Here is a 13573-nt window from a genome sequence, read left to right on the forward strand (position 1 = left end):
CGTGCGGCCTGAGTCAGGCGGCTGGAACGTGACAGCGCCGGGCTGCGGGTGGGCGGCCGCTGGGGGCGGCCCGGTCTCCTGAGCCCCGGGGCAGGCGTCAGGGCTGTGAGCTCCAGGACCCTACTGGACCCTCTGAGGAACTGGAAACACCTCGTGGGAGCCAGGCCCAGGGACTGTGGATGACTTGGAACCTCCGTTGGGCCCATGCCCCCCAGCCGGGTGTCTGCTCCAGGAAGCCACTGCAGCCAGTGGTGTCAGGGACGTCAGGAGCCTGTGCCCCGAGGTGGGGGGAGGGGTGCCCACACAGGCATGTACAGAGCCCTCCCTTCCACCAGCGCCAGCCGTAAGGGCAACCAGGGATCTTCTGCTCAATTTTCTTAGCCACCAGCAAAAGCGAGGATTTAATAAAAATCACAATGCACTCGCCTCAATTTTCATCACTCCTCGACTGCAGCAAATAGGAAAAGGGATCTGTATGCCCCTTGGCGGAGCAGCAGCCTGGGCGCAGCACCTTTCATCCGGCATGGCTCGCGCTCTTGGTGCTGGGCAGGCTAAGAGTGTGTCTGGATCCCAGTGCACCAGCCCAGCCCCATCCCATAATCCCGGGCTCCCTAGCTGCACCCCTGGGTGGCCAACAGACACTCTCTTCTGTGAACTTGGCTTTGCAAGGGAGGGCCGAGGGACTCAGAAACTCTGGGAACCAAACCCTGTCACTGAGAGAGACCTGGAGCCAAGCTGAGGACACTGTGACGGGGAGGGGTAGCCACTTTTCTGACCAGATTTCTTTAAAGGGTCCTGCAGAAGCACCTCAGCTCTAGTCACCATTCACAGGCCACCAGGTTCCATGCACACTGTGTCCCCTGTAGTCCCCAAGCTTGGCACAGTGCCCAGCCCAGAGCCCTGAGAAGGCCTAAAAAAGGGATGTCAGAGATGCACAGGTGCAGTCCCCTCTCCCCATCACGCTCAGAGCCCCTGGCTGGCCTGTCCTCCAGAGCCTCTGCTCCCTCTTCTTCTTGCCTCCCTCTCCCTGACTACTGACAGGGCCACCAAGCAGGGTGATGCAGCCATCAGAGTCCCCACCCTAGGACTATGGGAGGGGGCTTTCAGCTCCTCCACCAGCTGGAGGCCAGGGCGGTCACCCCGACTCCACTGTCCTGTGAGGCTCCAGCTGAGAGGAGGAGGGAGAGAGGCTGGGCTGGCCACCCCTCCCAGCTCTGCCCACCCCCAAATTCAGCCTGCCTCATCTCAGCCCCAGGCAGCCCCACCCTCCCCGGGGTGGCCCCAGGTACCCTGACTCACATCCTGCCGCCCAGCCTAATTTCTCCCCCTCTCAGGTGCCATCCTAGAGGCCTTGGTCGGAGACCAGGCATCCCTCCCACCTCTGTGGCAGCCGTGACACAAGGTGATGCCTACCAGCCATGAGCTCCCTGGGAAGGGGCTCAACTCCAAAAGAGTGGGGGAGAGAGGAGGAAGAGGCAGAAAGATGTGAAAGGAGAGAAGAGGGTACTCTGGGAGAGGGGGGTCAGGAGCTTCACTGCCCTCCACCCAAGCCCAGACCTCAGGCCCCACTCCTGCTGGTTGCCCACCACGCCAGCACCCTCCCCACCCTAGGCTTTGGCAAGTTCAACTAGCCAAGCCCCTGAAGAAAGTCCTTTGCTTGCCCTCCACCCAAGCCCAGACCTCAGGCCCCACTCCTGCTGGTTGCCCACCACGCCAGCACCTTCCCCACCCTAGGCTTTGGCAAGTTCAACTAGCCAAGCCCCTGAAGAAAGTCCTTTGCTTCCCTGTCCAGGCAAGGTCCCACTGGCCACAGATCCCTGCCAACAGGATTCTGGATGCAGCCAAGAGACACAAAGCATGATTCAGGTGCATGTATCCGGCTTTATTCTCATGCTCCTCACATCCCAGCTAAGTCTCAGAGACCAGCCCAGGTCACAGTTCCAGGGAATGGGCCTTGCCTCCCTTCTTGGACCGGGCAGGGGGCTCTCTTGCCCAGTCCTGCCAGCCTCCTTCAGCCAGGGGATACCCCAGAGTCCGCCTCCTCAGCGGGGGCCGCATGGCAGGGCCAGAGCCCTGGGCAGGAGCTGCTCGTGGGGGCCAGCCATGCCTCCTGTCCACAAAGTTGTCCCAATTCCACCTTAGGGCCCCAGATTTGGCTGTGGTGGACCTGGGGGCCCAGGCCTCCTCGTCCAAAGACTCCCCTCGGATGCCCTGGCTCTCAGCGCTCTTGGACTGCCTGCGGCCCCCACTGACACTCCAGCGGCGAGAGGACTGCACTCCCAAGCTCTCTGTCCCGGCAGTGTCACTGGCTGAGGGAAGGGGCAAGGGGACGTTTCTCCGGTTCCTGTACCTCGGGGCCTGGAGGGAAAGGCTCAGCTCAGGCCCACCTCCCTCCGGAGGATGCCAGCGTTCAAGGTGGCCCATGGGGCCGTACCCCTTCTAGCCACCTCTGCCCTCTCTAACCTCCTCCACCGCTGCTGCACCAGCCACCGTGCCAGCCCTCGAACATGCCAGGCCTTTCTTCAGCTGTTCCCTCTACCTGGAATGCTGTTCCCCAGAAATGTCGCCATGACAAACTCTCACCTCCAAGTCTTTGCTCCAACATCACCTCCTCTCTGAGGCCTTCCCTGAACACCCTGATTAAAATTGCAACCTGCACCCCGCTCAGCACCCTAACCCTCGCCCTGCTCTGCTTCCTTCCCAGAGCATTATCCCCTCCTAATACTCTAGGGCTGAGCTGCCTGATACTGGACTGAGTAGGTGACGTGTGCCTGGTCTGCACTGCAGTGTGCCTGTGTGTGGAATACCCACTGGACTTCAAAGACTTGGCATGAAAAAATAATGTCAAATATCTCATGAATGATTTTTTATGCTTACTGCATGATGAAATGGCAATCGCTTAGGCATATCGAGTTAAATATGACATTACAATTCACTGTACCTGTCTCTTTCTACTTTTTCTGATGAGACTACTAGAAAAGTTAACACTACAAGTGTGGCTCACATCATATTTCTATCAGACAGAGCTGCTGTAGCTGATAATTATTTTTACAACTATTGTTTACCGTCTGCCTCCCCACACCAGAGTGTGCCCTGCTGTACCCCCGGCTAGCACGCCACCTGGCACTTGGAAAAGGGTCACTGTCAAATGACAGAAGGATGAATGAGGTCCGCCAGGAGCTCCAGGCAGGGCAAACACCCCCACTCCTTCCCTAAGCCCCCACTCACCCTCTCGGTTGGCATCTGCTTCGTGTTCCTGGAGGGTCTCAACAGAGCCATCCCATCCCACGCCAGGTCCTGGGGGCACAAGGCAGCCACTGGGTCCCCAGGGCCAGCCCTCTCGGTTGGCATCTGCTTCGTGTTCCTGGAGGGTCTCAACAGAGCCATCCCATCCCACACCAGGTCCTGGGGGCACAAGGCAGCCACTGGGTCCCCAGGGCCAGTGCAGAGGTGGACGGGGCTTACAGGAAAAATACAGGACACAAAGGAAGTGCCCTCCCCCAAGGAGCTGGTGAGTCCACAGGGAGGCAGAGGGCTAGCAGGGGCAGGGACCCTTGTCCCTCACCTTTGCCATGGGAGCTGGGTGCCCCCAGGGGGCCTGGACGGTGGTGGCGCTGTCGGAATCGCTGCCGGGGGGTGTCCCCGGGGCTGAATGACTCAGAGCTTCGCCCCACAGGGAAGCGTGAACTGAGTTTCCGCCGCTGCCCGCCTGCCAGGGTCTCATCCCGCAGGCAGAGGGAGCTCTGGGCCCGGCGCATGGGTGCTGGCGAAGGGGACCCTACAAGAGGCACATGCAGGGAGGGTGTCAGAGAAGTGCAGGGAGGCACAAGCAGAGGGGCCAGAGGGGGAAGCTGCATGGGGCCGGGGAGGGGCCAGGTGAATGAGGGGCGCTTCGGGAGGCTGGGCTCTGGGCTGGCTCTGACAAGGCGCTTCCCCTCCCTGGGGCTCAGTCTCCTCGTCTGCTATGTAGGATAAATGACCTCTCACTCAAGTCTGCTGCCGATCTGAGGTCCTAGGCAGCACTGAGGTAGGACTGGGTGGCTGGCAGTGCAGGCAGGATGGAGGTGCCAGCCAAGAGGGACCCTGCAGGGCCCAGAGTAAAGAGCCCCTGAAAGCATCTGAGCAGGTGTAGGCAGGCAGCAGGGACACGTGTGCAGACCAGGCAATATGGCAGGTGCCGAGGAGGGGGTGGGGGACATGGGGTAAGAACCATCCTGGTCTCCTGGCCTCCAGACCCACCTGTCCCATCTGCCTCCCTGCCCTCGGGGAGCTCGGTCTCCAGGGGGCCCCCCAGGCTCTCGATGCTGCCAGCCCCATCGGCACCCAGGCGCAGCCCCCCATGGGGGGCCCCCTCCCGTCGGGGCCGCATCAGCCTCTTCACCTTGTCTGCCAGCCAGCTGCCCTTCCTGGGGTCAAGAGGGTACAAGAGGGGGTAAGGACGGGGAGGAAGGAGGGAGAAGAGGGCTGTGTCAGAGATGGCAAAGGCCAGGCCAACACTCACCAGGACCTGGACCTGAGCTGGGCCCAGGGGTGGAGGGCAGGGCAGGGCAGGGGCAGAGGTTGGCAGGATCCCTGGCCCCAGGGAGTTGGAAGGGGCCACTCACTTGGTCCGGGGCAGGGGCCCAGGCTCCAGCACGCGGTACTGATCCATGATCTTCTCCACAAGCTTCTGCTTCTCACGGCGCAGGGCATTAAGCTGGTCCCTGGTAGGAGGGGGTGGGGGGAGGTGGGCATGAGGCCCATGAGACCTGAGCAGGAGCCAGGCACAGGTTGCAGCAGAGACACACTGGGACAATCATACCGCAGGTTAGGGTGACCCCATGTGGTTTTCTCCAACCCCTTTCCCAGGACCTCCCCAACAACCAAAGGGCTGGCCAGGACCCCCAGCTCCCAGGCATTCAACTCACAGGTATTCGCGCTGCTCGCGGTGCAGGTGGTCCCGGCTCTCCAGGCTGCGCTCCAGGAGCTCTCTGTTCTCCCGGCTCAGGGCCTGCACCTCTGCCAGCAGCTGTCGGTTCTCCTCCTCCTGTGCACTCCGCAGCTCTGTCAGCAACTGGTGGGCAGCAGCACAGGTTGCTGGTGTAACCTGGCTCAGAGCAGCCTGGGTCTGCCCTCCCTGGCTGCCTGCCCATCATCTGGCCCTGGCCGCCACCCGCCCACCCGCACCTCACACTGCGTGGTCAGCCGGCAGGCGCTCAGGTCCAGCTGCTGGTTGGACTCGCGCAGCTGCTGGCTCTGCATCTCCAGCTGTGCCCGCTCCAGCTCCAGTCGTGCCAGACGGCCCCGCAGCTCCCCGCGTTCGCCCTGCAGCTCACCTCGCTCCCGAGACACCTCTGCCAGCAGCATCTGAGCTCTATGGAAGCAAGGAGGGCTGCTCTCCAAGGGGCCTCGCTCCCCACACGCCTCATGCCGGCCAGAGGAGCCACACCAGGGAGAGGAGGCAAAACAAGACCCCACAGGGACAGTGATCACGCAGCCCCAACCCACTTCACAGATGGGAACACTGAAGGTTGGCCCAAGGGGGGAGAAGTGGAGCCTGGGCTGGCACCTCTCATGCTCGCTCTGCAGCCTCCGAAGCTCTTCCTCCAGGCCCCGCTGCCGATGCCCATCCTGCATCAGCCGTTCACGCTCTGCCAGCAAGGCCACCTCCTGCGCTTCCACGTTGGCCCGCTGGGCCTGCAGCTGCTCATGCCTGGGATGGACAAAGGGCTGAGAGGGCTGCAGAGGCCTGGGGCTACAGCAAGTGGGCAGCTGGACTGTCTGGACCTGGAGGTCTGTCATCTCCTAAGCATGCACCCCTCAAGCAAAGTCACAGGGCAGAATGCTCGACAGGTGAGCCCTATGGCGAGCCCGGCCCAGAGGTGTGGGGAGCCTAGCCGCCCAAAAGGGCACAACACCTGCTGGGGGTGTCGTGGAGCAAAGGCGAATGTGCTGGGGGGCACTGCTTCCTGATGGGGTCAGACCTGCAAGGGATTGTGCTCAGGACAGGGAGGGGTGCCAGGAGAGGAGCTGGGCATTTGGGGAGGCTCACCGTCCCTGCAGCTCCCGGTGGGCCAGCTCCAGTGCCCGCATGTTGGCTTTGAGGTCACGGTGCCGCACCAGCAGTCCCTCTAGCTCGGCCTCCTGCCGCCGCTGTAGCTGTGCCAGAGCCTCATGGTCCCGCAGCAGGGCCTGCTGCTGCCCGCGAGTCTCCTCCTGGGACCGCCGTGCTGCCGACACCTCCTCTTCCAGAACCCCCAGCTTCCTGTGCAGCTCTTGGCCCTGCATCTCCAGAATGGACTTCTCAGCCTAGGATGCAGGAGGGAGGCAGGGATCACTGGGGTGGAATCCCAGGATGGAAAGGGGGTACGACACAGCGGGCCGAGTGCAGAGGGCAGGGCAGAGGACAAGAGAGAGCTGTGGAGGAGGCAGAGGTTAATGGGCAGGGAGAGGGGGATATCGTGGCATCTGGGGGGGTGCCAGGCACTGGAAGGGAGGGCAAGAGGCACATGGCAGGGCTAGCCGTGCAGGAGAGGGCTGAGATGGGGAAACTAGAGGGCAAAAGGGGTGCAGATGCAGGAGCTGGAGGCAGGGAGAAGGAGGCGGGGGAGGGGGAGAGGCGCAAAAGGATGGCTGGGGTCAGAGAACAAAAATAATTGTAACTACGAACAAAGTGGGGCAGCTGCCTGGGAGCCCGGTTAGGGAAAAGGTTGCAAAATAATACAAAAGGGGCAGGGGCTGTGGTAGGTGGGCAGGGGACAGGGCACCAGGCTGCAACCCACCTGCAGGTGGCTGCTGTACTCCTGGGCCCGCTGACTCTGCAGCAACAGCTCCTGGGCTCGGCTCTGCAGGCTTCCCAGCTGCCCCTCCAGCTGCTGCAGCTGCCCCTGCAGAGCCGTTTTCTCAGCCACCAGCGTTGCATTCTGCCCAGAAGAGGGGGTTAGCAGTGGCCAGGCTGCTGTACTCCCAGCCCCACCCCCACCATGCTCCAACACTCACACTGCGCTCAACCTCGATGAGCCGTGTGCTCTGGGTCTCCACCAGCCGAGGCTCAGCACGCTCCTCAGGCCCCAGCCCCACAGCATCCTGGCGCAGCTGTAAGGAGAGATCCTGGGAGGTCATGCCGAGCAGTGGTGGGTACCCTCACAGGGTGGACCTGCCCCTTCAGCAGCATTTAACTCTGCCTACCCTCCCTCCACCGCATGTCTTCCCTTAGATCCCGCAAGCCCATGCTCCTAGTTCCAGAAGCCCATTGGTCTCCACCCCCACCTCCCCACCTTCTCCCAGTCTGTATCAGAGCCTTGCTTTGGCCTGAGCTGTTTCTTCTGCACTAACACCCTTTCCCTCCTACTCTTCCTCTAAGCCTCAGTTTCAACCCCGCTTTCTCCAGGAAACCTTCCCTAACCAACCCCATACGTGCCAGCCAGGTGCTTTGCTGGGGACCCCACTGGCCCCTGCACAGCCCCATCACGGCACCTGGCACCCTGTGTGATCGTCACCTGTTTTCTTGCCTCTGTCCTAACAGGACTGTGAATTCCCTGAACATGACAACCAGGTATCAGGCCCCAGTGCCACCCCACGATCAGCACAGAGCCTGCACACAGCTGGGGTGTCAGAAACAATAACTGGCTTTCGATAATGCCAGTGACTGGGCTCACTAGGAAGTGGTTGAGCAGGGCAGGAGAAGCACCTCACAGCAGGGGCTCTGTCCATGTGAGCAGCAGGGGAGACAAGGCCCCAAGAAGGCCACGCAGTTACCTAACTCCCAGTACAGTGCTCCCTCCAATGGGCCCCAAGTAGAAAGCGAGACAGGCAGGAAGCCACGGATCCAGGAGTAAGACCAGGAGCACAGGCAGCCCTGGGGGACTGCTCCTGGGATGGAGGGAGTGGGGATGGCCCCCAGCTCCCAGCATGGCAGGCCTCACCTTGAACAGCTCCTCTTCTAGCTGCAGGGCTCTGGTCTTGAGTTCCATCAGCGCCTCCTCCTTGCTGGTGGCCGCAGCCTGCAGCTCGGCCTCCAGCCGCTTCTCCAGGCCCTGGTACCTGCCAGAAGAAGCCTTGGCACCCAGCCCCACCTTGCCGCTCCCCAACACCAACCTGCCCCTCTCTACCCGCCCCGGCACCACTCCTACCTCTGGTGCTGGCTCTCCTGTTCTCGGAGAAACTCCTGGCGCTCCAGAGCCGCCCGTTCCAGCTCATGCTGCAGATGCTCCAGCCGGGCCCCCAGCTCCTTGCCCCGCAACACAGCCTTCTCCAGCTCCTGAAGGCAGGCAGAGCAGGCTCAGGGCTGCAGACCCACCACTCTCCCCCAGGGGGAGGCCTGGGAGGCCTGAGAGTCAGGAGAGATCTGGCTTTCTGTCCTTGCTGTGCCACCCTGAGCAAACATCTTTAATCCTTTGGGCCTTTACTCCCCCACCTACAAAATGGGAGCAAAGCCTGGTGGCCTTCGAGATAACGCTTGAAAGATCCTGGCAGGGAGTGAGGGACGCCCCGGGCAAGTCTGAGACACATGCTGGGCAAGTGTCTTCACCTGTCTAAGCCCGAGGTTCCTCATGTGCAGGTGGACATGAGGTGGACGTGCCCTACGGGCCATGTGAGGGCAAGAGGGGCTCAGCAGAGGTGGTCTGGTGAACACCCTCGGCCACAGGGGAGTGGTCACAGAGTGCTGGCGGGACAGGAACTTGGGGATCAGCAGGCCTAACCACAATGGGGATCAGGAGGGAACGGGCCAGGATGCTGCAGGCCAGGCACCCTGTGGCCTTTGGCAGTTGGGCTGCACCATTTCAGAAGGGGGCAGGAGGCCCACTCTGGCCTGTGGGCCACAGAGGAAGGTAGGCCAAACCATTCTGATGTGCGGGGGCCCTGGCGGGATGAAGTCAAGGGGAAGGGTCAACTCTGACCAGCCTCCTCTGGAAGCCAAGTCTACAAGCCTCCGCTGCTGAAAGCCATCTTCCTGGCTTAATAACCACACCAGGCCTTGCCCCTTGGGCACTGCACTTCCTGACACCCTCGGCCACAGCGTCCTCTTGCTAAAAAACTACAAGTCCCATGAGGCACTGCGGCCCAGCTGGCCACTAGAGCTGGGGCGGGAAGAATGCTGGGGCAGATGAAGGCAGAGACTCCTTCAGGTGCCCCCTCCATCCAGCCTGGGAGGCTTCCACACCCACGTGGACAACCCCAGAGGCACCTGGTTCCCTGACCTCCCCTGGCCAGCAGACTCCTCCTGTGCCACACCCAGCTAGCACCAGGAACTGCTCCAACCAGGAAATCTCACAAAATTCCCCTTTGTCCCCAGCTCCTTCCACCCTCTGGATCCTCAGAGCCAGCTCTTCCAGCCCGCCAGCCTTGCCCTCACCTGCAGGGCTCACCTAGGGCACTCCCTCCACGGATTAAGCCCATCGTAGGTGCCAGGAGCTGTCCCAAGCTCTCTACATTCATTACTTTACAGGACCCTGTGAGGCAGGGGCAGTTTTTATTCCAGTTCTACAGATGAGGAAACTGAGACTCAGAGAGGTTAAGTAACTTGCCCCAAGCCACACAGCTGAAAAGTAGGTGATCTGGCATATAACCCAAGGTTAGCCTGAAAGCATCTCTCAGTCACGCCTTACTGAGCGGACCCCAGAGACAGCCTCTCACATTACCCTCTCACCTGCGCCCCCAATTCTTACGTTCACCGGACCTCCCTTACCCCTGGGCCTGTCCTGCACGATACCTAACCACTCTTCACCACTGTGAGGGGTCTCTGAGCAAATTACTGTGGCTCTCTGAATCTCAGCGTCCTTGTCTGTACTTGGGGATAGAACTAGAAACTCTGTGTTCAAGCCAGGAGATCCAATTCCTTGCCTGTGCTGCACTCTCACCCCCAGCACTGGGACTCATCGTCCTGAACCCCCTCCTCATTGCCTCATGTGTCCTTTTTCCCCTGAGGTGCCTCTTAACATGCAGACCTAATCTATTCGCTCATTTTAAACCCTCCAGTGGCTCTCCAATCTCTCACAAAAAAAGCCCCAACTCCTTCCCTAGCTTGGAAGGAAGCCTAAGCCCTGCCCACTAGGACCAGTGCTTAATTCATTCGCAGCCTGGCCTCTCTGCGCCCCACCTCTCACTCCACCAGGTTCCCTCCCACGCCTCCGAACTTGTGCCTGGGCCTTCCAGTCTCTCTCCTCCTCCAAGAAGCCTTCCCTGACATGCCCCAGTCTGAGTCTAGGGTGCTTCCTGGACCCCCATGGCTCCCTGCACTGCCCTGACCTGCCTCTTTCCAGACGGTGAGCACCTCCCTGAGTACGAGCGTGCTGGCTGTCTGCTCATTACTGTGTGCCCAGAGCCTGGTACAAGACCTGGCACCAAGAAAATGCTTGAAAGAATGAATAAGTGTTTCCAGTTCTCTCTTCTCCATCCCTGCCCCACCCCAGCCAATGTCACCTGCCACTTACACCACTTGCCACTGCCTCCTGATGGCCCCAAGCTCCCTGGCCCACCAAGGTGACTCTCCTCAAGCCCAGCCCCACATAGATCTGCCCACACTCTTGAGTGGCTCTTCCTGCCTGTGGATAAAGTACCAACACCTTTGAAGCTGGCCCCCATCCCCCACTCCTCCAGGGCCCCTGAGCATCTTGAATGCCTTAAAGTCTTTGCACATGCTGTTCCCTCTGGATGACATGTCTTTTCCCACCTAGTGAAGCCTCCTTGCTGCCACCCAGGCATCGCTCCCCCTCCCATGGGCTCCCTTGGCACTTCATTGTCAATAACCATCTCTTGATCACTTACAGCATGCCCTTGCCCAGCATGAATCAGGCTCCTTCCACCATTATCTCCCAACAGTACCCCCATAGGGCTGGCCAGTTAGCGAAGTTAGTTAGAGAGTGGTGCTGATAACACCAAGGTCCAGGGTTTGATCCCTGTACCAGCCAGCCACCAAGAATCCACAAAAAACAGTATCCCCATTTTACAGAAGAAGGCACCGGGGTGGAGGCAAGGAAACTGCTACAGCCAGAGCATCGTGATTCGCACCCAGGCAGTCTCATCCCCTCCTGCAGACATCAGCTCTGTGTCCCAGGTCAGGCACGCCTTCAGAAGGGAGGGTGGACTTGGCCTGGCTACCTCCAGCCCTGGCTCGGTGCTAGGCACTCAGGGGCTGCGGACGGAATCAATAAGCCCAAGCCCCAGCATCTGGCCTGGAGTCCCGTTTCCCACCCCGCTGTGAGCCCGATGTACCTCCTCAAGGGCCTGCCTCTCCTGGCGCGCCCTCTCAGCTTCCTCCAGGTGCCGGCGGCCCTCGCTCTCCAGCGCCTGCATTCGCTCCTCCGCAGCCTCTGCCCGGGCCCGCAGCCTGGGCCCCTCGCGCTCCCACTGCCTCCGCTCGCGGCCTGCTGCTGCCAGTGCCTCCGCCAGCGCCTCCCGCTCCCGCGATGCAGCCTCCAGCTCCCGGCCAGCAGCCTCCACAGCCGCCCGCAGCCGGGCCTGCTCCCGGACCTCGGCTTCTGCCTCCTGGTGGGTCTCAGCCTCTGCCCTGCGTGCTCGTGCCAGCTCCTCCGAAAGGCGGGCAGCCTCCGTGCCTCGGGCCTCCAGCCTTCGGGCCTGGGCCTCTAGCTCAGCTTTAAAGGTCTCAGCCTCTCTCCTCAGCCTCATCACCTCCTCTCTGAGGGCCTCCTGCTCTGGAATGCCACTGACCAGGATCTCCCCTGGGATGGACCCAGCCCGGGCCTGGGAGTCAGCAGCCACTTCCAACTTCTGCTGTGATTTTTGCTGGGCCACTTCGTGCTCTCTGGCCTCTGTTTGCTCCTGAGACAGGTCCAGCCTCTGGCCTGGGGTCTCCTGCCTTTCCAGCTGCACATGGAGGCTGAGCTTTGAGGGTCCCAGCTTGTGCTCAGGGCTCTCCTGTCTCAGACCCAGGGCCTCAGGCACTGACCCCCCTTGGGGAGCCTCTCTCTCCATTGTCTGTCTTACCAGCAGTTGCTGGGCCTGAATTTCCATCTGTGGACCATGAGGTGGGGCCACAGAGGTCGGGGTCTGGAGAGGGACTCCATGGTCACACTCGTCCAGGGACTCCTGTGTCTCCACAGCAGGGTCTGACTTTTGGAGGGTCAAGTCTGAGGTCGGGGGGGCCATGGCAGCTTCTTGGAGGGGCCTCTCTGTCATACATGGGTCTGAGTCGGATGCCTGGTGACATTCAGCTGACTCCTCAAGGGCTGAGTCTGATCCCAAGGGAGCCAAGTCCAAGGTCTGAGGGCCTTCATCCCCCTCCTGGCCAACCAAGGCCTGGGGGCTGTGATCTGAGGCCAGGGGCTTCTGGGGAGCCTCGTCCAGCACTGGAAGCATAGAGTCCCCACTCTGCTCTTCCAACAGTGGGGGCTGAGGGCATATGAGGGGGACAGTCAGGCCCAGGGAAGGTCTGAAGGTGGAACCTGCTAGGACAATGGGGGAGGAGACTCACCTGGCCACCTGGCTGCCCCTGCAGCACCTGAAGCAGGCCTCGAAGCTCCTGATTTTCCCGCTCGAGGGTCCGCAGCCGCCCAGCCTCTGCCTCCCTCACCTCATCTTGCAGCGAGGGGATCGCTCCTGGCAGGAGCGCTGGTGGATATAAGATGAGATCAGGACCCCTCTCACACTCCCAGGCTCCTCCCACACACACCCCGAGAGACCTGGGAGAAGGGATGAAGACAGAAGCCCTCCTCACTACAGATGAAGAAAAAACACAGGCAGCCCCCACCTTAGCCCCTCCACAGGGGCCCCACACACCCTCCGCAGGGGAACCTGGGGGTGGCTCCAGGCTCTGCTGAAGCTCCAGCTCCAGCTCCACGTTCTCCTCCGCCAGCTGGTCCACTTGATGCCGCAGAGACTCCAGCTCCTGGGGGGCAGTTGGTGGACAGGGTCAGACAAGCCCTCTCCACCATGGCCAGGATAAGTGCGTAGGTTGGAAGGTCACTAGAGATCACCAAGAGTAAAGGTTACAGGGGTCTCTAGGGAATCCTGGGGGATCTTTGGGGTCAGAAGGGATGACAGGTCAACACAGCTGGGATCACTCTGGCAACCTCACCGCATGGGCCTCCCCCAGCCTGGTCCGCAGCAGCAGGTTCTCGCGTTGGGTCTCATGCAGCCGAGCGCAGCGCTCTCGGGCAGCCTCCAGCTGCTCTTCCAGGAGCGCCTTCGAGGCCTCCAGAGCCCCTGAGAGCACCCGCTCCTCCTGGTGGGAGAGCCGGGAGAAGCGGTGGTATCATGCAGCTCCCACGTACTCCAGGGCCTGGGGGTCCCAAACCCCTTTCCCTAGGCCTGCCACAGACCCTTCCCCCCCCCCCCCCGTTCTCCACTTGACCCCACACCCTTCCTTCTGCCCCTCTCTCTCCAGGGTCTCTCCAGGTACTGCTGCCCCAGCACCCGGCCCCGCCCTTCTCCCCAGGAGCCGCCTTCCAAGGATGCATCCCTCCAGTCCCCACTTGCTAGGGTGTTGCCGCAGACCCACACCCCCTGCACGTGGCCCCACCTTCCGCTCCAGGACCTACCCTTACATAGTTCCCACTTCTCCCCACCATCTGCCCCATCCTCCAGAGGGACCTTCCCAGACACCTCCTCCCTGCGTTTGTCCTCACCCGATTCT

The 13573-nt window shown here is 61.3% G+C and overlaps 2 protein-coding genes across 2 annotated transcripts in view; both read right to left on the reverse strand.

The window, feature by feature from the left end:
• Positions 1–2058, reverse strand: part of RPS6KA4 (ribosomal protein S6 kinase, 90kDa, polypeptide 4) — a gene marked incomplete at its 3' end in the record, with an annotated part of 14290 nt that extends 12232 nt beyond the window's left edge. The window contains exon 1 of the mRNA XM_008567451.1: positions 1959–2058. Within this exon, the coding sequence (XP_008565673.1) occupies positions 1959–2058 (100 nt within the window). The remainder of the gene's footprint in view (positions 1–1958) is intronic.
• Positions 2059–2210: 152 nt separating this feature from the next.
• Positions 2211–13573, reverse strand: part of CCDC88B (coiled-coil domain containing 88B) — a 14428-nt gene continuing 3065 nt past the window's right edge. Inside the window, exons 11-27 of the mRNA XM_008567452.1 lie at positions 13016–13192; positions 12718–12826; positions 12413–12549; positions 11194–12330; positions 8112–8239; positions 7905–8022; positions 6979–7074; positions 6762–6902; positions 6032–6288; positions 5549–5692; positions 5167–5353; positions 4908–5053; positions 4605–4703; positions 4240–4406; positions 3566–3778; positions 3229–3297; positions 2211–2358 (exon numbers count right to left, since the gene is read on the reverse strand). Of these exons, the coding sequence (XP_008565674.1) occupies positions 2303–2358; positions 3229–3297; positions 3566–3778; positions 4240–4406; positions 4605–4703; positions 4908–5053; positions 5167–5353; positions 5549–5692; positions 6032–6288; positions 6762–6902; positions 6979–7074; positions 7905–8022; positions 8112–8239; positions 11194–12330; positions 12413–12549; positions 12718–12826; positions 13016–13192 (3381 nt within the window). The 3' untranslated portion in view covers positions 2211–2302. The remainder of the gene's footprint in view (positions 2359–3228; positions 3298–3565; positions 3779–4239; positions 4407–4604; positions 4704–4907; positions 5054–5166; positions 5354–5548; positions 5693–6031; positions 6289–6761; positions 6903–6978; positions 7075–7904; positions 8023–8111; positions 8240–11193; positions 12331–12412; positions 12550–12717; positions 12827–13015; positions 13193–13573) is intronic.

This window comes from Galeopterus variegatus, unplaced genomic scaffold (genome assembly GCF_000696425.1).
Source record: "Galeopterus variegatus unplaced genomic scaffold, G_variegatus-3.0.2 Scaffold319, whole genome shotgun sequence".
Classification (NCBI taxonomy): domain Eukaryota; kingdom Metazoa; phylum Chordata; class Mammalia; order Dermoptera; family Cynocephalidae; genus Galeopterus; species Galeopterus variegatus.